Source organism: Bombus flavifrons, chromosome 7, assembly GCF_040668555.2.
Source record: "Bombus flavifrons isolate JBK064 chromosome 7, iyBomFlav1_principal, whole genome shotgun sequence".
Lineage (NCBI taxonomy): Eukaryota > Metazoa > Arthropoda > Insecta > Hymenoptera > Apidae > Bombus > Bombus flavifrons.
The window spans coordinates 1,942,048-1,963,300 of NC_138448.1; the positions used below are offsets into that span (position 1 = coordinate 1,942,048).

The window sequence follows — 21,253 nt, forward strand, 5'->3', positions numbered from 1 at the left end:
ACGATCGCAGACCTGCGATTTAAGAAATGATTGCGGACGACGCCGAGGCTTTAAGGTTTAGGCGCGGGAACGTGGAGGCAACCGCTGATTGGACCAACTTCTTTCTTGAAGGGGGGAGTTAACAGCACGTTTTACTCGTGGGAAGTACTTAGAAAGGAACAACATCTTAAAGTGTATGAGGATCTGTTCGGTGCAGAGATTTCTCAAAGCCTTGATTCATCCCTTCATTTTAAAATGAGATTCTTCCATTATAAGAGGAATGTAAGTAAAGGATAATTTTCGATTACTTACTCAAATTCTATGATAATTTAACGTATACAATTGCCTGTATACATATACATATATGCCAATATTAAACAAATTATAATTAAAGACATAATAAACAAGAAGTCATTCTGATGCTAGCTACAGTCTATTTGTATTCGTCATAGAACATAAATTACACTGTCAGCAAGATATATATTATCGAATATATATTTTAACAATATATTAACAATAAATTCCACTTCGTGTGCTCACAAATTCGTAAAGTCCTCGCTGTTATGGGGGATGCTTTTTCGTAAACTAAGGCATGTACATCGTGCGTGTGCATGTCCGTGAGCGTCTACGGATGGTCGGTAGTATGTTTTCTTATGTATGTCATGTGTGCTAACGAGTAGTTTTTGATGTGTTTGCATAAATTAATTGAATCGAAAAAAATTCATTTTTCGATTATTTTCGATTAGTTTCAGGAAAACAATTGAAAGTAATCCATCTCAGGAATCAGACTTTTCAGCTTAGATTTTGAACGAACATGGAAAAACCTGGTGAAACTATTAATTAATTTCTTTATTTAAAATTTAATTGTGTCTATACATTTACAATTATGTGCATTTTGTTTATAAAATAAAGAATGTGACGATTAACATATTTTTGGGAGAGAAGATGATTGGGTGGTAAGGGGCAGTATGTGGGATGATTATAGAATCTGATTGAGGGAATTATTTTTCGCGTAATTATCTTCTTCTAAATAGTGATCTTTGGATTATTGAACTAAGAATTATGCGATACTCGCAACTCAGTAATAGGTTTTACATATTTTACAGTGAAATTTTCCTAAAATAGATTATACTTATGTATTATTTATTCTTTTCGTTGAATTCATTTTAAGATCTTTGCTGACTTTTGCTGTTCCTAAACAAAATACTTATAATACACGTTATAACTCTGATTACTGAATCAGTGATAAAGGCATTGTAGATACCGTACAATGTCAACACTTTATACGTATGACAGAACTGAATATTAAAATTGTAGTATATATTAAATAACTATTTATCAAAGAAATTGACGCATCTCAGAATTAATTCTGCTGGTTCCTGGTCGATGTTAGAAATGTTAAATATGAACTAATATTTAATACCTTATAAACACTAACAAAGGTTCATAATGATCTACTATTATATAACTTTAGCCAGCTTTAGCAAACAAAACATTTCCTTACCGTGCTTATATTACTTTAAACTTAGACACTCTGAGATTGGGAAGTGAGGTTAATTGCTTACGTGTCACGAAGTAAGGTATGACGCTATTTTTTTTATGGTATAAATTACATAGAAATATGTAATTTTTGCGCATATAAAATATCACGCTAAAGTTTCTTTTTGCTTATATGAATTGTATATATTTGTATATACAGTATTTTTGGATAAATATTTCAGATAAACTATGTAAGTTGGAAACAGATTTAAATATATGATATGGAATAGATATAGATTTTCGTACCTAATGTCACATCTTGATTATGAATAAATTGAAGATGAATTAATGATAAACTGTTTAAAAATGACTAGTTAGTGAATCAATATTGTTGTTTTATATCTAATCCCATTAACATATATTTGGTTTTATATGTGTGAATGATAGATTTATTCTAATATATTAGGAGCACTATAATTGTAGAATAATGCATTAAAAATAACAGAAAAGCAGAGTGACACTATGGCAAACAAATCCTGGAATGTATTGGTAACAGGGGGTGCTGGGTACATTGGTTCTCACACAGTATTGGAACTATTGCAAGCAAATTTTGAGGTGGTGGTTATAGACAACTTTAGTAATGCTTATAAAGGTGAGAAATAATGAATCAAGTTAAAGAATAATGATTATTTCTTATAAACTATTGCTATGAAACAATAAGTAATGTTTTATAGTATTAGTTAATATGGAAATAATGATTTGTCAAATTATTAATTGAGTAATATAATTTATTAATAGTATTTGAGGGAGTTAATGATAATGTACATATAACATAGTATAAGATGTAATGATGATAACAAGTATAGGATGTGTAATATTTTTTGTATATTTATAACTATATAATTAATATTAGTAGTATACATTTCTGTTTTCTTTTAACTAAATTTTAATAAAGATGATTTAATATAATGGTATATAATACATATTTGCGATTTTTGTACATAGGTAATGATAATATAAAACCAGAATGTCTACTAAGAGTCGAAAAATTAACAAATAAAACAGTTACATTTATTCAATGTGATGTAACCAATTGGAATGAATTAAAGGATGTATTTAAGAAGGTATGATTATCAGTATTATCAAATATAAATGGATCATGAAAGTGAATAATTAAAATAATTTTATTTTAGCATGAGTTTCATTCTGTCATACATTTTGCTGCATTAAAAGCAGTGGGTGAATCTTGCGAAAAGCCATTAGAATATTATAAGATAAATGTTTGTGGGACACTAAACTTATTAAAAGTTATGAGAGACTTCAATGTAAAGCGTTTTATTTATTCAAGTAGTGCTACAGTTTATGGTGTCCCCGAAAAGTTACCATTAGTTGAGAATATGAAAACTGGTGATTGTACCAATCCTTATGGAAAAACAAAATATATGGTTGAAGAAGTTTTGAAAGATTTGTGTACTTCAGATAAGGTGTCAAATTTGTCTACATCTTTGGTTTTTTCAATTAAAATACAATTATATATTTATTATTAAAAGTTTTCAGGAATGGTCTGTTATATCTTTAAGATATTTTAATCCAGTTGGAGCTCATTCTTCTGGACAAATTGGAGAAGATCCTAATGGAGTGCCAAATAATTTAATGCCATACATTGCTCAAGTATCTGTAGGCAAAAGGGAATTTTTATATGTTTATGGCAATGACTATGATACTCATGATGGAACAGGTAAGTAGTAAAGTACAAAATATTTATGTTAATTTGGCATAGGTAACTATTTTATACATGTTAAAATCATTTATGGTAATTAATAATTAATTTGTAGGTGTACGAGATTATATTCACATTACAGATTTAGCTGTAGGTCATGTAAAAGCAATGATTTACCAAAAAATTCGTAACTCTACTGGATTTAAAGTGTTTAATTTAGGTACTGGAAAAGGGTATTCTGTATTAGAAGTCATACGAGCATTTGAAAAAGCATCGGGACAAAAAATACCATATAAGATAGTTGAACGCAGAACTGGAGATATATCTGCTAGTTATGCAGATGCTAGTTTAGCAAACAAAGAACTAAATTGGCAGGCTACTAAAAACATAGATGATATGTGTAAGTTATTGTTTCACTAATGCATTAAAAACAACTGCTTATGCAGTAATTAATAAATATTTTATAATTAATTACTTTAATGTATTATTATTATTATTATTGTTGTTGTTGTTGTTGTTGTTGTTGTTGTTGTTGTTATTATTATTATTATTATAGGTTTAGATACGTGGAAGTGGCAACAAAATAATCCAAATGGTTATAAATGCTAATAATAATTGTTGGAATATCTGTTATGAAAAAATATTAAATATTTTAAGTAGAACATTTCATTTACATATCCAATTACTTTAAACATAAGCCATGGTGGTGCCTGATTACCAAAGTCTAAACCAAAGTCAAAAGTAAATGTGGTATAAAAATTATTTATATAAACATAAACATAAATTATTGTGCCATAGAATATACATATATTCCTATAATTGTAAAATGACTGCCTATTAATAAAATAATATGTATTGAAATGTTAAAATATTCCTGAAATACATACATTATCAAAATAAATGATTTACTGGTAATCGACAAGTACAATTACTATATTACCGACACTAATGTTTTGATTAGAAGATGATAGGTAGCGCAATGCAATAGCTAATTCTCCATAACTGACTTACGTCGGGGAATTATACGTCTTTTTGACGTAAGGGAGGTTATATACATACCATTCTTTGTTAGAAAAATAATTATTTATTGTGACAATGACATCCGTCAAAGATTCGTTAAAAGAAGACGTTCAAATTGAACAATCTTTTATGGAAAATTCAGCAGATCACAACTCAAGGTGCGGATCGCCAAAACGAGGAACTACGCTTTCGACAAGCACAAGTAGCTTCGAAGCATTGGATCCGCATGATCCAAATCTTAGTCGTTTAGCTAATACGATGTTTCAAAAAACTGGTGAATATTTACAAGAGGAACTTACTTCCACTCATGCTGACTATCGTTTACTAGAACGATTAAACAAAGAAACTATTGCGAAATATACCGAACTAAAAACAATATCGTCTAGTGTAGCTCAATCTTTGGATTCTTTAAACGAGAAATATAAAAAATTGCAACCAATTTTAGATAACATCAATGAAATTGATGATAGTGTAACTAAACTAGAACAAGCTGCATATAAATTGGCAGCATATTCGAAACGATTAGAAGCAAAATTTAAGGACATTGAAAAAGATACAAAAAGCAAGTAGAACTGTAATAGATTAAGCTAAAAACATTTAAATTCGAATATTGTGTTATTTATTGTCCAAATAAGAAATATATTAATAGAATTAAGATTATATTTTCTGTTATGATAAAAGTAAGAAATAAGAAAGAACAACCATTAATTTTTATTTTTGTAATTAACTATACTAGAATACAGTCTCATACACATACATTTCCTTATGAAGGTTTGTAAAAATGTGTTGTGTGTTCTTTTTCTTACATTATATCACATAATATATTTCTAATTATATTGTATTCTACCTATGAATCTATGTATTATTTTCTATATGGAAACTATAAGACCCAATTATATTAGTTGCTAAAAAATAATAAATATAAAGTAATTTGTAACATAAATAGAAGCAAAAAATAAATATTCTTATATGTAACAAAAGATATAACTACAATATATCAATACATAATGCTTTCAAAAATAAGAATCTCCATTAGCATACAATCTACTGATTGAAATTTGCTCGAATTGTACATAATATAAATCTGTTCTTATAATTGTATATCACACAGGCATGGATGTATATTTAATATTACAACAGCACATCATTTTCCAATACAAATTTTGTTTAGATAATAATTGATTGTATTACTGAAATATATGGAAAGCGTAATCAAGTAATACATGCAGCATATTTATATCATTTACTAATCGAAATTCCTATTTTACTTTAAATATTTAATATTGAATGTGTTAATTTTTAAAATTTATGTTGTTTATGTTTATGTAAATTAAATCATTTAATCAATTAAAATTATTTATTATTAAAACAATAACCATGCTGCGAAATATAAAGTATGAGTTTCTTCTAAAAATGTGTCACAATATTGAATTTTTTTTTAAAATCGAAATTATAATCAACAATTTTGTTATGCCTCAGAGCTGAATTGCTTGTTATTGACATTATTTGTGACATTTAACAATCTAGAAAATTTCCAGCCATCAATAATTCTAATGCAATTTCAGGTGCAATAGGGAATTCTGGTATTTCTGTGCTACTATTTGTATAGCGTACTTTGTAAGTAAAATACATGCAAACTTTCTGCAATACATGAGATCTGTAAACAAAAGTTTAATTAAGAATATAATTAAGTTTTATTAAAAGTAGAATTAAAAAATACTTACGGAATTTCTCGAAAGTTTACTTCATTAGCTTCATTTTCTGCGAATTGTCCAGGGCCACTTAGCATAGCTTTTATTGTTCCACTAGTTAAAGCATGTTCACGTTTAACAATAAATTCATGTCCATCACTGCTGACAAGTTTTACATACATTGCATTTGGTCCTTCACAGCCTCCATATACAAGTCCACTTTCTTGCTAAAAGTTTATCCCATTACTTGCACATTATGCTGTATATTCATATTTATATGACGTAGTTAGTATTTTAACTACCGTACAACTACCCTACTGTTAGTAACAAAAGGCAAGGAATATAAAAAACACAAAAAGATCATTAAGCAGCAAAATTTTAATTTGCAGAAATAGGTACCGCATGCAGATCAATAGATGAAGTGCCTTCTTCTTCCTCTGCTTTATCGATATTTTCTTCCTCATTGGGCTTGATCCAAAGAAAAATTAGCATTAATCAACAAATTGTTTACCACAAATTTCCTGTTTTCCAATTAGAAGAATTAATCTAGCAGTTATGATAGCAGCCCAATTGTAACAGCACATACGTTTCTTTCAAATACACTTCACATATCCCAACTGTCATGAAAAAATTTGGCATGCATAATATTTTGAATAAAACATACCTTATCAACTTGGGTGTTCACATCATTTGACATGTTTGTATTTTATAAGATGTTTATCTTCCTAAGAACAGTAAATTATTAGATAATATCAAATAATTAATTAGATACTTTCATATAAAAAATAGAATATATACTTCAGAACATTTTCTTTTAAATTGATATCTATCTTCGTTTACAATGGAATGTAATTCGTTATAATCTATAAAACATATATTTATTTAGGTTTTTGCTGCATCAGTTTATACAAAGAATAAAATTGAATTGATTATTGTAGCATAATATTTCATTTCAAGCTCAATATGATGAACCAGTAACATAAAGAATATATTATCAAGAGTACATTAAAAAATTGGCACCAAAAAGGAATCAAATATAAAATAAAAAATAAGTCATTGTTATAGTATTCAGGCCATACATTACATTCACAATTATATTTTCGGGACGAAAAGATTTATCATCGCATTTCACTTCAGAACAATTAATCGTACATACCTCGATGAAAAAGAAAATTGTACAAATTCAGACTTTTTGATCACAACAAAGTTTCTTAATAACAGCAATGGCAATTAATATGGCCGCTGGTGATATATAGTTCTCGATAAATCGAAACCAGAGATTCTAAACTACTTCTCCATCTTCAATCTTCAGTTTTATTTATTCTACGATTGGACGAAGAAAAATTGGCGCGTAAAAACCTATAAAATATTGTTTTAATATGAAACCTTTACTTTTATATAATTTATTAATGTGAATACTATAATTTAAAAAGAACAATTTATCTCTTTCGATAACTCGTAACTTCGTTCTAACCTTTTTAAATTTCATACGATGGAAACTGTAAAAACTAGGTAATTTAAAATTTTATTTATTATTATTATCTTTTCATAATATTTTATACATGTATAAATGTAATAAAATATTAAATTAATCTTTTGCCTGATGTATTTTGATTTTTATTTCTATAGCTATTCAAGAACAATGGAAGAAGTACAAGAAAGTTTAAAATTAGCTGTTATTAATGAGTCTGATCTGCTAAATGTAACACAAATTTTATATTCTGCAAAAGAACATAATATGCAAGAACACATCAAACTCTTAGAACTTGATGAAAATTTAATAGAAACAGTAAACACTGGGGACAGGTATACAATCATTTAAATTTGTATGTATTTTACTAATAATTTATGCAACATTCTAGTTTAACGTTCCAGGGTACTGAAGAAGATTCTGTGGTATTATGCACAAAAGATCGAACATATGATATTAGTGAGGCAGAAACATCTAATTCTTATTTGTTAGTACCAAGATTAAATTTATCTCAACAGATAAATGAGGATACAAACCGAATAATAAAAGCTTATAATATTTGTGGGATTTTTCATACATACTATGAGGTATGTAAGGTTGATGTAAATCAATACAGTAAGAAAGTATAAATTTTTCTATATGTGAATATATGTATAAAATATCGAAGGTAAAGGAGTGTAGACCTAAATTGGAAAAATTACTTAATATTCTTGAGCCCACATCTTTTAAAGGAATAGAGTATGAATCATCGATATCTCACGAACTTTTATATGATTGGCATAGATTAAAAAATGAAATACAAGCCAGTGAAGCTGAACTAATCCAAGCTTTAAATAATTATTTAATAACCAATATTGATGGTAGTATATTTTTTACAAAAATTATTATCACATACTTGATATTAAGTAACGATATTAATTAACTATACTAATATTAATATTAAATAATTATATTATTTCTTGTTTCTTGGTCTCAAGGTTATTTCCGTCTTATATCATTTGAATTTGAGGTCCGAAGTTTAACACTTATGTTAGATCTTTTTGAGGAAAATAGTTGGGAAATAGATGAAGTAGACAAAGAAATTACATATGAATTTTTGAAAGAATTTATTTACAAACCAGTTTTTAATACTCTGTTTACAAAATATACAGAAATAAGTGAAAAATTAAGAAAGGATGGAACACCATTATATAAGTATAGACAACTTATACAGAAATCTTTCTAATATACATAATGTATTTTATAATTTTAACTAGTTATAATAAGTAACAATATTATAGATATAATGAAGAAAAATGTTGCAAAACTTTAGCAAAAGTACTGTTTGTTGCTTCTCCAGTAACTGAATACAAACAATTCATGAAATCATGGAATATTGGTACCCCAGAAAGTAAATAGAAATTTTCATAAAAAGAATTGCAATTTACATATGTTACTTATAATAAAAATAGCTGCTTATATTATATTTCTTTGTATGTAGAAATAGAACCAAAAGAAGAATATCTATATGGAATTGCACTTATTAAGTGGAATAATTTAATGGAAAAAGAAATAATATCTTTCCCAGAAACTGATTTGCCAATAGATATTGATGAAAGATTTAATAAACTTTTTAAAGCAAAAAAGAAGTGGACAGTTCAAGAAATAACACCCTATATAACGTAAGTAAAAATTAATTGCATTTGTAAAATACAATTTTTTTTGTCATAGAAATTATTTTATTTTTTTTTTCAGAAATTTAACAACACATAAAATGAATGTTAATGCTCTTCTAACTAAGTATGCTAGATATTCAATTATTAATGGTATTAAGTATTATAGTTCAAAATATGGTAACTGAAATTACTTATACTGCTGAAATCATTCTTATTGTTTATTATTCTGTTTGTGGTCATAATACATAGTTACATTTACACAATTTTATAAATATTTTTTAAATATTACATACTGTGTTTATTCTTAGTCTTTATCACCTATCTGATAACAGTAACAGGATCAATGATGGTAGAATATTTTCGTTCCAGTATCTATTTTTTCTTATTTTCCTTCTTAAAGAATTGCAACTACATCTTTAAGAACAATTATCAGCACTAACAATTATAAATAGTTCATGTATTTATTATTTCGTTATAGTTTTCGAAATCTTGTATAATGTAACTATAGAAGAATTTTAGCTATAAAGCTAAAATAAATTAAGCTTTTATTTTCATGTTAGCTTATACATAGAAGTAACTAAATAAATTTACCAAAAAGAAATTAAAAATATAAAACTCAGTCGAAGTTATAAGAGTCAATTGTGTGTTCATAAAGAATAAGTTCGTCCTAAAAATCTTATAATTTTATTATATCATTATATATTGTGATATTCGTCATGACATTCTTGCGATAATTACATATCATGTAAAGGAATTATAGAACAGAAGGTATACTTTATATAGTATTATAATATCGAAGACAGTATAAACATACACCACAAGATGTATCTATTTTTCAGTGGAATTCTGATAAATATGTAACTAAACTGCAACAAATGTTCAAAATATGCATATGCATAGTTAAACATTCATGAAACATAAAAGTCACTAAAAATAATACTTACTCTTAATTATTAACATTATTGTTAAATGATATAAATTTTGGGCATCTATTTACATATACCTACTTAATGCAATTCTAGAAAAAAAGTACCTTATACTCTCGATGCAATAGCAGTGTCAAACGTCGTAATCATGAATTACAAATTCCTGGGATGATACATTAAAATATTACTGTACATTTTTATTGCGTTAATAGCAAAATTTGTTTATATTATATAAACACACCTTGGCACATTAGTATTAAAAAATTATGGTTGTTGTAAAATAATGAATAATATAAAAATCAGTCAATCATCATGGATAATAATATTAATTTAATATGAAACTAACTTTTCCCAGGAACATAAAAGGTAATAAATGTATAAAAATGGAATACTTCATATTTATGGAATATTTAATAGAGTCATAAATGCACTGTGTGTGTTCTTACAAGCGCACTGTGTTGACGAGTTATCAATACTATTCTTATGCAAAGATGAAATTTTTATAAATATTTTGTAGGAACTGACTTGCCGCTGAAGAATGATTCATTTTTTATAAAACATTTTATATAAATTTCACAAATTGGTATGAATTGCTAAATAATTACCTAATAGAAATAACATTCAGTCCCATTTTTTTACAATTATAATCACTCCTCTTAGCAGGAAACATACTATTAAATTATAAATTCATAAAAACAACTTCGCAAAATTGTATCCTATGAGAAATTCGATTTTTGCAGAATACTTCGAACTATTCGCTTAAATATATATTTATAAATATATATAGAATTATTCAACTACTTACAGGGTGATGCAATGAGACAATCTCCAAAGTGATGGATCGTATACATCGTGATATTGTAATAGCAAGCCTGTTATAGTTAATTTTCAATAATGTTAAAGTATATGTAACAAAATTTAAATAACTCCTCATGTAAATATTGGTTTTGTATCGATAAAAATTACATACACTTATAACGCTTGAACTTTAAATTCGAGGGTGCCTTTTGCGTCACCCTATATACGTGGTTGTCATATAATAACAAATTAACAATAATTCTAAAGCTTTGGAGTGATTTCTTTATAGCTGTGACTTACGTCTTTTAGTAATAATTCTATGACTACATCTAACGAATACTGTCCTATCTATAAGTACGTTTAGACAAAGTTTGTTAAATGTTAAAAAGAGCTATAAAAAGCATAAATACTAAATCTCCTGCTGCTGAATTATGCGTGAGATGTAAATGGGTAACTTGTACGATGTAGTCTATGTACATATAATTATTCTCTCGAAGTTTTCCTGAAATTAACAGATATAAATGCAGTAAAGTAACGAGTACAAGAAATTTCATGTGAATGTAATGAATAATTTGAATTTACCTTAATACAAGGCACCTCGTTGTTAGCTATCAGTTGTTGCACTTTCATTTGTCGCTTTATTATTAGGTGCAAACACTGACTGTTGATTAATACCTGTTGTAACAGTTTGACTTGGATGAATGACAGGTCCAACTGTTTGGACTAAATTACAGGTAACTGGTACCATTGGTGGCAGATTAACCGAATTATTCATAGGGCTGATATTACAAGATAACGATGGTCTTTTTCTTTCTAAGCTATTTGTGGTCATTTGTCTCCTTGTTGTTGAATTACGTTCGAGACTGTTAGTGACGATATGATGCCTTCTTTCTAAACTAGAACTACTGCTAACATCAGTTTGGCTACCCTAAATGCAAAATTGTATTTTTAGAATATTGTTCTACTGACATTATTTAATCGTCATATAAAATTAAGTTTAAAGTACAGTTTACCTGCAACGAACGATCAACGGATTGTCCCATTCTATGTAGAAGATCACCGCTTTGACTCTGTCTGAATGTTGTACCTTGACGTTCACTCGACTGACTTCTCCTTAAGAAATGTTCTCCAGATTGACTGGAACGAATACGACTTTCTGGCATTGATTCTTGTGAAGTACTAATATGATTTTGCTTTTGGCAAATTTGGCCTTCTACGTATGGATATCGAATGCGTATTGAATCGATTACATCTAAAAGATTTTTTGCGTCCATTGCTAAAATATGTGCTGCTGATAGCATTCCTCTGAAATTACATTAAATATTTCTTAATATTTTCATTCATCTGTTATGCATGGAGATATACCAATAGGTATTAATCGAAACATTTACTTTCGGTATTCTGCATCCAAAGTAGTAGCACTGTATTTCTGAGCATGCTTCATGGCAGTTACAAGTTCTGCCATATCCTTACTAAGAACTTTATGCGCCATTTCTACTTCTCGATGAGCAGATGTAGGTAATATGTCCATCAGAACATCTACAGATAAAAGTAAGGCCCTCAATTCGATACCCACTTTACGTACTAATTCCAAATATTGGTCAGCTTTGCTTTGTTGGACACCTAAGTTTGTGAGTTAAAATATTATTTAGAACGTCATAGATACCTCGATATCTTACATTATAATTCATACCTTGAGATAAAGACATCACAGCACGAACTACACTGGTGGTACAATCATATACCTTATCGTTCGTTCTATCTAGATCAGCAGTTGGTGTTGGTTCCATTTTCTACAAAATAGGCATTCTCTGTAACTTTCTTTATATTTAAAAATTATTTAAGCATTAAAAAAATTACCTTCACCACAATTACTTTTTCGGTACTTTTATCGGAACCTATAGAACCGGTATTAGCACTATGTTGTTCATGATTTGGTGATTGCGTAACTGAACGGGGAATTGGTGGACTCGCGCTTTCGTCTCCACTTGTCGCAATGGACAGACGTTTCTAAATATGGAGATAAATAATAGTAAAGTGAGCAAATAAATAATGCATCATAAATATGAAAAATGCAAGTAATAAATCGCACCTCTTCCCTTGCCAACCAACGACTATCTTCTTCCGACTGGCGTTGTTGTTCCAAAAGTCGTTGTTCTAATAATTTTTGTTCATCGTCAATTCCACTGTTGAAATTTTCTGTAATGTTATCGAACTGTGATTGTATGGTTCTCTGAAAAAAAAGGATTCATTTTATTTTCATCAATTCGCTCCCAATCGTTAAGATAATGCACAGTTTCATAAACATATGTACATAGTAAAATTAAAGAGATGCATAATTCTCGATGCAAAACCAATTTCAGAACAATAGTAGTGCAATCATACTCATTTCATGCAGCTCAGATTGTTATAGTGACAATATTATCTCCATTCTTCATGCAAAAAGATTAGCCTACCAAAACTGCAAAATAAAATTCATTTCGGTTATAAACAAAAAATATCGTCTAGTTGTGTATAAACGAAAGAAAAGGGCCATTGTGTGAATTTAAACGAGCATGTGAGCGCATCTGCATTATACCAGAAGCAATATAATATATACGTATGTATGTATGTATGTATGTATGTATTGTATATACATTTGATTTGCAACAGAAGTATGGTGCTGCAAGAATTTCGAATCATAAATAAAAACAATATGCTGTTGCAGATAGAGGATGCGATTGTCATTCCTAGGAGGCTTTGCCAAACCTGATCTTGCTGTGCCTCCTCTGTCATCGAGCTGCTCGATGACATTGTGCTATCACTGACAGCGGAAGATATCAGTGATCCAGAGAGTGTACCATCTGTCGAGCTTGTCAGTTGTTCGTCTTGTTTTTGGTTTACGAATGTAGTAATTTTTGCAACACCAGTTGCTATCTGAGGAGTGCTTGATCTTATGATTCCCGCCTGCATCACTGGTTGTGGTAAATACTGTGTTGCGTTCGCCATGGTTGCTGACAGATTTGATACGTTGCATTGTGTCGGAGCATGCTGCGTAGCGATAACAGAAGTCGATTGTTGCCCCATTACAATGTTAGATGCGCTTGGATGCATGTGTTGCTGGCTAGTGGGTTGAACTGAGCCACCTGATGTGGCGAAATGCATTTGAACGGGATGACTTTGTGCTATTTCAAAAGACAATTGCTGATTCATGTTCATTGCTTGAGCGTTCGGTACGTGACTCGCAATCCCAGCTTGAATTTGTTGTACGTATACGGGGCCCTGAATCTTCTGAGCTTGCACCACCGTAACTGAAGCCGTTTGTGCCGTGTAAATTGGGTTAGCACCTGTCGCTTGATTTTGCTGATTCGTATGTTGTGTTGGGATGTAAGAAACGGGTTGATGAATGGGATTTTGTTTTTGGATGTTTTGCACGTTCTGCGACTGTGACATGTACATTGGTTGCGTTCCTGGATGGCTAATGTTCGAATAGATTTGCTGATGCTGATAATTCTGGGCGTGCATCGGCTGTGCTTGTAGATTTTGTCCTGGAGCCGAAGTGTGTGCTAAATTGCTTCTCGAATTTGGTATGGCAGATCCAACCGATACGTTTACGGGTTTCAAATCAGAGACATTTTGATTCTGAATGTTTTGCGCTCGAAATTTCAGTACCGGTCCGTACAAACATTCCGTATTTGACCCAGGAACAGCAGCACTGGTCGAACTAACGATCGATACACGAGGATACGCGACAGTAGTGACAGGATTTTGTATGCAACTAGAATTTTGGCTTACCGGTTGAGCAACACCGAATGTTTGATTCGTGTTATTAGCAGAAAATTGGCCAAAATTTGACGAGTGATTTTGATTGTTTAATCCTACGATACTATTTAAACTACTAGGCCCAAAGTTTCCAGGATTTTCACCAAAATTACCACCTACGCTGGGGCTCTGACTAAGATTACCAACGATGGCAGAACTTTGCGTGAAATTAGCGACAGGCCCGTATATTTCGCCACAAGTTGCTACGTTAGTTGTAGCAGGAATAGCACTGGACGTTATGAATTTTTGTACGGGAGAATACAAATCTCCAGTAATGCTACCAACGACTTTTGAACTAACCGCGTACAAATTTTGCATCTCTTTAACCTTCTGCTGCTTTCTATTGGCAGCGGGTGACTGAGCTTGTGTCGCGTCTGAAATGTTAAGGCTTGACATGAGAGGAGTGTCCGAGGAATCAAGGGAATCTAGATTAGTGTCGGACAAAGTGGAATCTCCTGAATGAGTATCGTGAGAGGCAGAAGGTTCTGAGGTGGCTGAATCGAAAAAGGGTAGATCTGAAACTAAGGCGGTAGTTAAGACTTGCTCTTCGTCTTGAAATTGTACGGCTAAGGTATTGAAAGGCGAAGCGGGTGTTGTGTAGACGGAGGGACATACCCCCCTAGTTTGATTATCCTTGAGAAGTTGTGCAAGAACCTCGGGGCTTTGCGCCACGATATATGTCGAAACCGGCGCTGCAGCGGTTAGCTGAGATTGATCTGTTGTGTTTTGCGGTTGCCTCGAAGGTTTAGGTGGTGGTACATCGTCTGCACCTAAATGACGAAAAATTATCTGCTCCGTGCTCACCAAAGTATCTCGACTGCATCGAATGTAATTTATTCTTTATTTTCTTTTTACGTACCCCAAGACATAGCTTGCACTCTTCTGTTCTCTCGTCTCATCGTTTCCTGTTGCTGATGTTTTTCTTCCAATAAAATTTCACTACAATATCGTAATTTTTAATTTAACACAAACTATCGACAACGAAATCAAGCAAAGGTAACCAAGATTAAATTAAATTAAATTTATTAAGTAAATGTACGTACTGTAACGTTTCTCTGATTTCTTTAAACGTCGGACGTTTACTGGGTTCATAACTCCAGCACTGAGACATCAAAGAATATAATCGCGGAGGACAATGATTCGGTAACGCAAGTCTTTCTCCGTTCTCTAATTTACGAATCACTTCGTTATTTTTTACACCTTGGAACGGTTTTACACCTAACATTAAAATTTCCCACATGCATACACCTGAAGAAGCAAAAAGAAAATATTTTATATTACTATCAAGTATGGAAAAGAACATCAGTTTTTATCTTAAAACACCTACCAAACATCCAAACGTCAGACGACGTTGTAAATCTTCGAAAATTAATACTCTCCGGTGCCATCCATTTAATAGGTAACTTACATCTACTCGCTGTATAATAACTTTGATCTTCCACCCATCTACTAAGACCAAAGTCTGCTAATTTTACGGAATTGTGTGCAGAGACTAGTACATTTCTTGCAGCAATATCTCTATAAAAATTAATAAATATTTACAGTGATAGACAAAATTGTTCTTGAATCATAATTTTTTTCTATAATTACCTGTGTACAAATTTCTTGCTCTCAAGATACGATAAGGCAGTGCTCAATTGAAAGGTGTAAAGTAGAAGAGTGGCGAGGTCCAAACGGTGTTTGTTCGATTGTAGGTAAGCTCGCATCTCCCCTAATTTGGCCAATTCCATCACCAACCAAATTGGCGCTTCGGAACAAACTCCTATTAGTCTTATGATATGAGGATGTTCGAATTGTTGCATTATATCTGAAATTTTATACAAGTATTAATCACACAGCTGCAGCTTCTACTCTATTGATAAATTAAGAAGAAATTTTTTTACAGGCTTCTTCGAGAAATTTTTCCGAAGTTGCAAGATCTGCATCGACTTTACAGGTTTTAACTGCTACAGGTATTACTTGATTGTCCCGCCCTTTATAAGAACCTTTATGTACATTGCCAAACTGGCCCTCTCCAATGATTTCACCTAGTTCCACTTGATTCCTGACTATCTCATAATCTCTAGCTAAAATTATTAAAATTATTAACAATCAAAGTCTAATATTCCTTTGGGTGTAAAAGGTAGGTAGTATGATAAACTTGTTTTTTTAAAATTACACTCACTAGCTGGCGTTGAATAGTCTCCTTCTTCGTCCACGATTTCTGCGTAGTCCTCTGATAAAATTGTTCCCGTTTTGCTTACGTTTTTCTCCGGACTATTGGATCCCTCTTGTCTGTACTTTGGTGGATGAGCATCTATTTTGAAGTCGAGAATATAATCAATAATCGTGAATAAATCAATCGTGGTTCTCATGCAAGTACTCTAAACGAGACAGTAAACTACAGCTCGGGATCATTCAAAACTACAAACCTTTGCATGGACAGGGATAGTTTTTCCACGATGCAGCTTGGAAGTGTAAACGATTATAACTTAGTATCTTTTATGTAACGTAAAAGGGATTCGTGCGAGATATTTGGGGTATAATACATGATTTCATTATAAAAATACAATGAAAGAAACTAAACGTTATGTGACGTTTATAAATAAAATAAATTTCTATAGTTCTTCGAACACTATCACGAATACCGATAAAAATTAAAGGAAATGTTCATTGCCTCAACATCGAGATTGTTAGTTTTAAGATGTCAACACGCTAAGAGGATAAATATTAAGATAAAGAAATAAAGAATAAAAATTTCAATGGCAAATGATAACAGTTTTTTTGGAGCATGCCAGTTTTTACGGCTGCTTAAAAAATTTTAGTCAAATATTACCATACCTTTTCTGTTCCATAACGAGGTATTGCTTCCAGTAATTAGCCTACAGTACCCATCGATTAAATCCGCAAGACTTTCCGCTTGATCTAGACTCGAGCAAGTTATACTAAGCGTTTCTGCTGCTCCAGCTACTCTTAATTTAATACACGCTTTTGCATGTTCTTTACAGTCCGATACTAGCGTTTGAATAGATTGTATTTGAGAGAACTCTGCCATTCTCGTTGGCTATGAAAGATTTAACATTACCAACAAAACATTGTAACATTTTTTATAAAGCCAGCTAGTGTGTTAATCAGATATTTACCACCGTTCCTCCTCTGTGAGCCATGTAAGAGATGCCTAAATCTGGTCCAATAACTAGTTCTACAGGTATAGACCAGCTGGACTGCAGTGCAGAACGATACAAAACAGTTTTAGACTATGATAACTATAAGTAGACAGAGCTACGGCAATTCGACAAACTCACCCCCAAAGCGCATATAAATCTTTCCTGATCGAATCTGTAATGCGCGCGCAAGAGATCGAAGAACTTGAACATGCATTCCAGCTCAGACAATGCTGCAACTTTTTTGAAATGCTGCTGTATTAACTTGCGTAGTGCCTTTGGTTTCATTCCATTCAACACGGACCGCGGTAAGAACTTGTGTAGACCGACCTGCGAACGAAACGCGACGCTTTTACAGCAAACCCTCAAACAAACCAATCAACTTTCGTAGGAACAATACGCTTACCTCTCTCTCTAGGTACTCAAGATTGCTCTTCTTGTCGAGCGCGACCTGTGGCATGTCTTTGAAGAAGTAGCGAATCTCAAGACAACATAGTTGTACCGCCACATCCTGATCAAGAGCTGCGTGGTTTGCGCAGAGATAATCGTTTCGAACCTACGGGACAAGCAATTAAATTCTGTTCAACTATTATAAAATCGATGGAGCTGGTGCGGCTCGGTTGATTCTTGAAGATACCTGATCGTAGTAATAGTAGAAGGTCACTTTATCCTTTTCATATAGATCATTCAGGTTCTGTGGCAAGTATCGTACCCTCAGTTCGTATCTCCACTCGCAGTGAGGATGTTTTTTCTCGTACTTTTCTTGAACCTGGTAATAACAAACGAGTCTTAATCCCACTGTTTCTAATAAGAAAACTTGTTTCGGAACGGAAGATGTTAAAATACCTGATACATGGTTGTGTCTTGATGCAACCAGTAACTCTCCCCCGATCCAGGATGATGCAGTCTCATGGCGTAAAGGTTTCTATAGTGTCTAGTTCCAACTGATAATCGACTAGTTACTAAAGAGATGATGCCCCTCACATCGATCGCATCACCGAACTTAACAACGTTGAAACCACCTGAAAATCAGACGACTTTCACTACGAACAACAGTTGGTTTACCACTCAAAGCAATCTCGACTCCTTTTTACGCAAAAACAACGCTCCCTTTTTTTCCCGATATTTAATCAGTTTCATCGAAGCATTCTTCTAATTAATTTGAGTAGGACTTTGTTCAAGATTGAGGTAGAAACTTACCGTTAGGCAGATGGACTTTTAGAGTCGCCTTGTCCATGGGGGTGGGCGATCCATGGGGCGGCGTGTTTCTTCCGCCGCCGCTTCCCTGCACGCCACCGCCGCCTCCAGCTCCATCTCCTACGCCAGTGCTCATCCCCTCATGGCTGTATAAAAAAAAAAAAAGAATAAAAAGGGGTTGGTAAAGAAGTCGGCTTAGTCGACGACGCGGGAACGACCGCGTCAATTATGCATTATCTCATAAAACCTCGACTCGCACTAGGTAACTAACGTGCAAGCTTTGCATCGAGAAGATTAATTATTCATCGGACCATAGAGGGAAGAATTTCTTCTGAAACTCTTCTTCGAAGCGAATTTCGTTGTCGACGAAACGTGGATATTTCGCGACAAGCAAAGAAACTTGTACTCTAGATATCGTACACGGTAACTCCCTGTTGGCACGTTCAATTACGACAAGTTTTTAAATTGCCACAATCTTCTTTCCTGTTTTTTCTCATTATTAAAATCCCTGCTTTAATCAAGAGTTCATGATAACGTTACACCGTGGTATATATGTTTCTGGATGCTTACGGACAAAGATTTCTCATGCGAATGATCGAGTAATCATGATTGTTCATCAGGCGATTGTGCTCAGCCGTTCCTTGCGCGCTGTCAAAGTTTGCTCGGTATTTTTCGATGTTACAAAAGAACAACGCGATACAATCACTAATCACCATTCTATCTACTAGATTTGCACTCTGACGAAGACGTGTTTCACCAGGCAATGACTATTAACGAAGACGACCAGACATTTTGACGCCTTATCACGCGGATTAAAATTTTCACGATAACTTTTACGTATCTATGGTTGACGAATACCGACATTTTTCCAGAAGAAGATTGCATCGATGACGTCATGCGAGATAGCCCAATAAAATATCTCGACCGTTCGTCTTCGATTTGACTGAAGACCGATTTGCTGTTTGCTGACTATCGCGAATAGATATTCCAATGAAACAGTGTATTACATTCCTGCGGACGAAAGAGGATATTTTCTAAAATACATGGAAAGAAACCTCCTGAATCGCGACTCGGTAACAGAAGGGCGAGGGACTTTTCTGAAATGTTTTCCATACAAAAGAGTTGCAGAGTTAACCCTCTTCCTGTACGGGGTCAAAGACGATAGCGCGGCTAGATTTAGCTGAGCGTCGGTTACGATAAAAAATTCGCGCAGCGTGAACGATGTTGGAAGGCTTTTGAGAAACGGGGCTGCACGTGTTTGTACGTAACAGCATCCCCATTCAACCGTCCGCGTTTCATACCTACCCCTTATGGACGCGGCCTTCTGACACATTTGCCTGCGCGTTGCACTTACATAGTTACCGATTCAGGCTGCTCGGAACGCGTGCATCCGTGGGAGAGAGCAGGTATTCACGGAAGTTCCCGATCTCGATTCTGAAACCGGAGTTCCGGCGACTCTTTTCAAACGGACCGAGCAGCTTAACGCGCTTGCTCACGGTGAACATGTTCTGAAAGAACTTCGAATTCCCGCTGAGATTTGTGAGATTTCACGAAAATCGATGATCGGAGATAGACGTTCGTTCCGACGTGTTATTAAAATGATTTCACGTGATTATCGTTCCGAGGCTAGTTACGAGGCTATTTGACGAGTAGTTGAAAGCAACGCGCTGGAAGATGGAAGAATCTTTGCGAATGCAATGGTAAGAGGATCGCACGTCCGCAGGTACTTTACTACGCTCGGTTGAAAGTATTTGCAGCTTCCGGACACGTTCTTCAGCCACCTCTACGCGCAATCATTGAAACAAGTTTCATCTTTGTATTGACTTTTCGCGTTCCTCGAAGAACCCGCAACATCGGTGACGCAACTTTTCACGCGTGTGTAAAACGACAGGTCTCACGCTAAATTCATGAAAAAGCTGACGCACGAAAGCGTCGTTGAGCAGTTCCAGCCGAGCCTTGTGTTTGCATCGCTGCTATTAATGCAAATGTATATTACGAGCGTCGTCCGCCTAAGGAATGCCGTCGGTCAGGGACGAAGCATTTACGCCGAGAACCACCAGCTATTCATTTGGTGTACTGGATCGTGGAAAGGATCGCGTCGAATCAGAACCAGGTTGTTCTACCCAGGAACGCGAGCTTATTCTAAAAAATGGGATAACTTACCTATGGGCTGGAAGCATTTAATAATCGTTTTTCTACGCGAGAAGTACACTCGCCGCTCGTTTAAATTGTCATAAATTAAATGATCCAAACGTAACGGTAAACTCTACCGAAAGGAATAAAATACGGCAGAATACGGCGAATGCTTCGTTAACAGCGCACAGCGGATGGAACAACCGTTTGTCGGCCAGCAAAGCACGAATTAATTATTCG

The 21,253-nt window shown here is 33.1% G+C and overlaps 5 protein-coding genes across 16 annotated transcripts in view; 3 read left to right on the forward strand and 2 right to left on the reverse strand.

Moving 5' to 3' along the window:
* Nucleotides 1-101: 101 nt before the first annotated feature.
* Nucleotides 102-4,079, forward strand: Gale (UDP-galactose 4'-epimerase). 7 transcript variants are annotated; one of them, XM_069116260.1, is made up of 8 exons: nt 971-1,421; nt 1,509-1,559; nt 1,925-2,110; nt 2,464-2,582; nt 2,652-2,942; nt 3,016-3,196; nt 3,294-3,578; nt 3,735-4,079. In XM_069116260.1, the coding sequence occupies exons 3-8, from the start codon at nt 1,981-1,983 to the stop codon at nt 3,785-3,787; spliced, it is 1,059 nt and encodes a 352-aa protein (XP_068972361.1). In that variant the 5' UTR covers nt 971-1,421; nt 1,509-1,559; nt 1,925-1,980; the 3' UTR covers nt 3,788-4,079. The 7 variants fall into 7 exon arrangements, with proteins under 7 accessions (XP_068972357.1, XP_068972363.1, XP_068972361.1 ...); XM_069116261.1 differs by having other exon boundaries at nt 1,964-2,110; XM_069116256.1 differs by lacking the exons at nt 971-1,421; nt 1,509-1,559 and adding an exon at nt 102-261 and having other exon boundaries at nt 1,942-2,110.
* A 45-nt stretch (nt 4,080-4,124) lies between these two features.
* On the forward strand, nt 4,125-5,595 carry Blos2 (biogenesis of lysosome-related organelles complex 1 subunit 2). Its single transcript, XM_069116273.1, has one exon. The coding sequence runs from the start codon at nt 4,274-4,276 to the stop codon at nt 4,766-4,768; it is 495 nt and encodes a 164-aa protein (XP_068972374.1). The 5' UTR covers nt 4,125-4,273; the 3' UTR covers nt 4,769-5,595.
* On the reverse strand, nt 5,583-7,184 carry EloC (transcription elongation factor elongin C). Of its 2 annotated transcripts, XM_069116275.1 has the most exons (5): nt 7,046-7,184; nt 6,554-6,614; nt 6,289-6,357; nt 5,923-6,116; nt 5,583-5,855 (listed from the first exon to the last, which is right to left on the reverse strand). In XM_069116275.1, the coding sequence occupies exons 2-5, from the start codon at nt 6,584-6,586 to the stop codon at nt 5,714-5,716; spliced, it is 438 nt and encodes a 145-aa protein (XP_068972376.1). In that variant the 5' UTR covers nt 6,587-6,614; nt 7,046-7,184; the 3' UTR covers nt 5,583-5,713. The 2 variants fall into 2 exon arrangements, with proteins under 2 accessions (XP_068972376.1, XP_068972377.1); XM_069116276.1 differs by lacking the exon at nt 6,289-6,357.
* A 78-nt stretch (nt 7,185-7,262) lies between these two features.
* Nucleotides 7,263-9,331, forward strand: LOC138181453 (sister chromatid cohesion protein DCC1). The gene is made up of 8 exons (XM_069116255.1): nt 7,263-7,401; nt 7,519-7,695; nt 7,752-7,947; nt 8,028-8,220; nt 8,338-8,554; nt 8,641-8,750; nt 8,841-9,021; nt 9,095-9,331. Exons 1-8 carry the CDS (start codon nt 7,382-7,384, stop codon nt 9,198-9,200), a joined length of 1,200 nt encoding a protein of 399 aa, XP_068972356.1. The 5' UTR covers nt 7,263-7,381; the 3' UTR covers nt 9,201-9,331.
* Nucleotides 9,332-9,580: 249 nt separating this feature from the next.
* Nucleotides 9,581-21,253, reverse strand: part of Fak (protein tyrosine kinase 2 Fak) — a 37,885-nt gene continuing 26,212 nt past the window's right edge. For 3 of the 5 annotated variants that reach the window (XM_069116234.1, XM_069116238.1, XM_069116236.1), the window contains 22 exons: nt 18,884-19,026; nt 18,530-18,705; nt 18,321-18,452; nt 18,090-18,239; nt 17,825-18,013; nt 17,663-17,743; nt 17,361-17,583; nt 16,952-16,987; nt 16,705-16,836; nt 16,424-16,606; nt 16,131-16,347; nt 15,868-16,058; nt 15,584-15,788; nt 15,400-15,479; nt 13,488-15,310; nt 12,832-12,972; nt 12,600-12,749; nt 12,433-12,532; nt 12,131-12,362; nt 11,753-12,044; nt 11,322-11,667; nt 9,581-11,241 (listed from right to left, as the gene is read on the reverse strand). In XM_069116234.1, the coding sequence (XP_068972335.1) occupies nt 11,344-11,667; nt 11,753-12,044; nt 12,131-12,362; nt 12,433-12,532; nt 12,600-12,749; nt 12,832-12,972; nt 13,488-15,310; nt 15,400-15,479; nt 15,584-15,788; nt 15,868-16,058; nt 16,131-16,347; nt 16,424-16,606; nt 16,705-16,836; nt 16,952-16,987; nt 17,361-17,583; nt 17,663-17,743; nt 17,825-18,013; nt 18,090-18,239; nt 18,321-18,452; nt 18,530-18,705; nt 18,884-19,026 (5,200 nt within the window). In that variant the 3' untranslated portion in view covers nt 9,581-11,241; nt 11,322-11,343. The remainder of the gene's footprint in view (nt 11,242-11,321; nt 11,668-11,752; nt 12,045-12,130; nt 12,363-12,432; nt 12,533-12,599; nt 12,750-12,831; nt 12,973-13,487; nt 15,311-15,399; nt 15,480-15,583; nt 15,789-15,867; nt 16,059-16,130; nt 16,348-16,423; nt 16,607-16,704; nt 16,837-16,951; nt 16,988-17,360; nt 17,584-17,662; nt 17,744-17,824; nt 18,014-18,089; nt 18,240-18,320; nt 18,453-18,529; nt 18,706-18,883; nt 19,027-21,253) is intronic. The other 2 variants (XM_069116239.1, XM_069116237.1) reach the window with 2 other exon arrangements.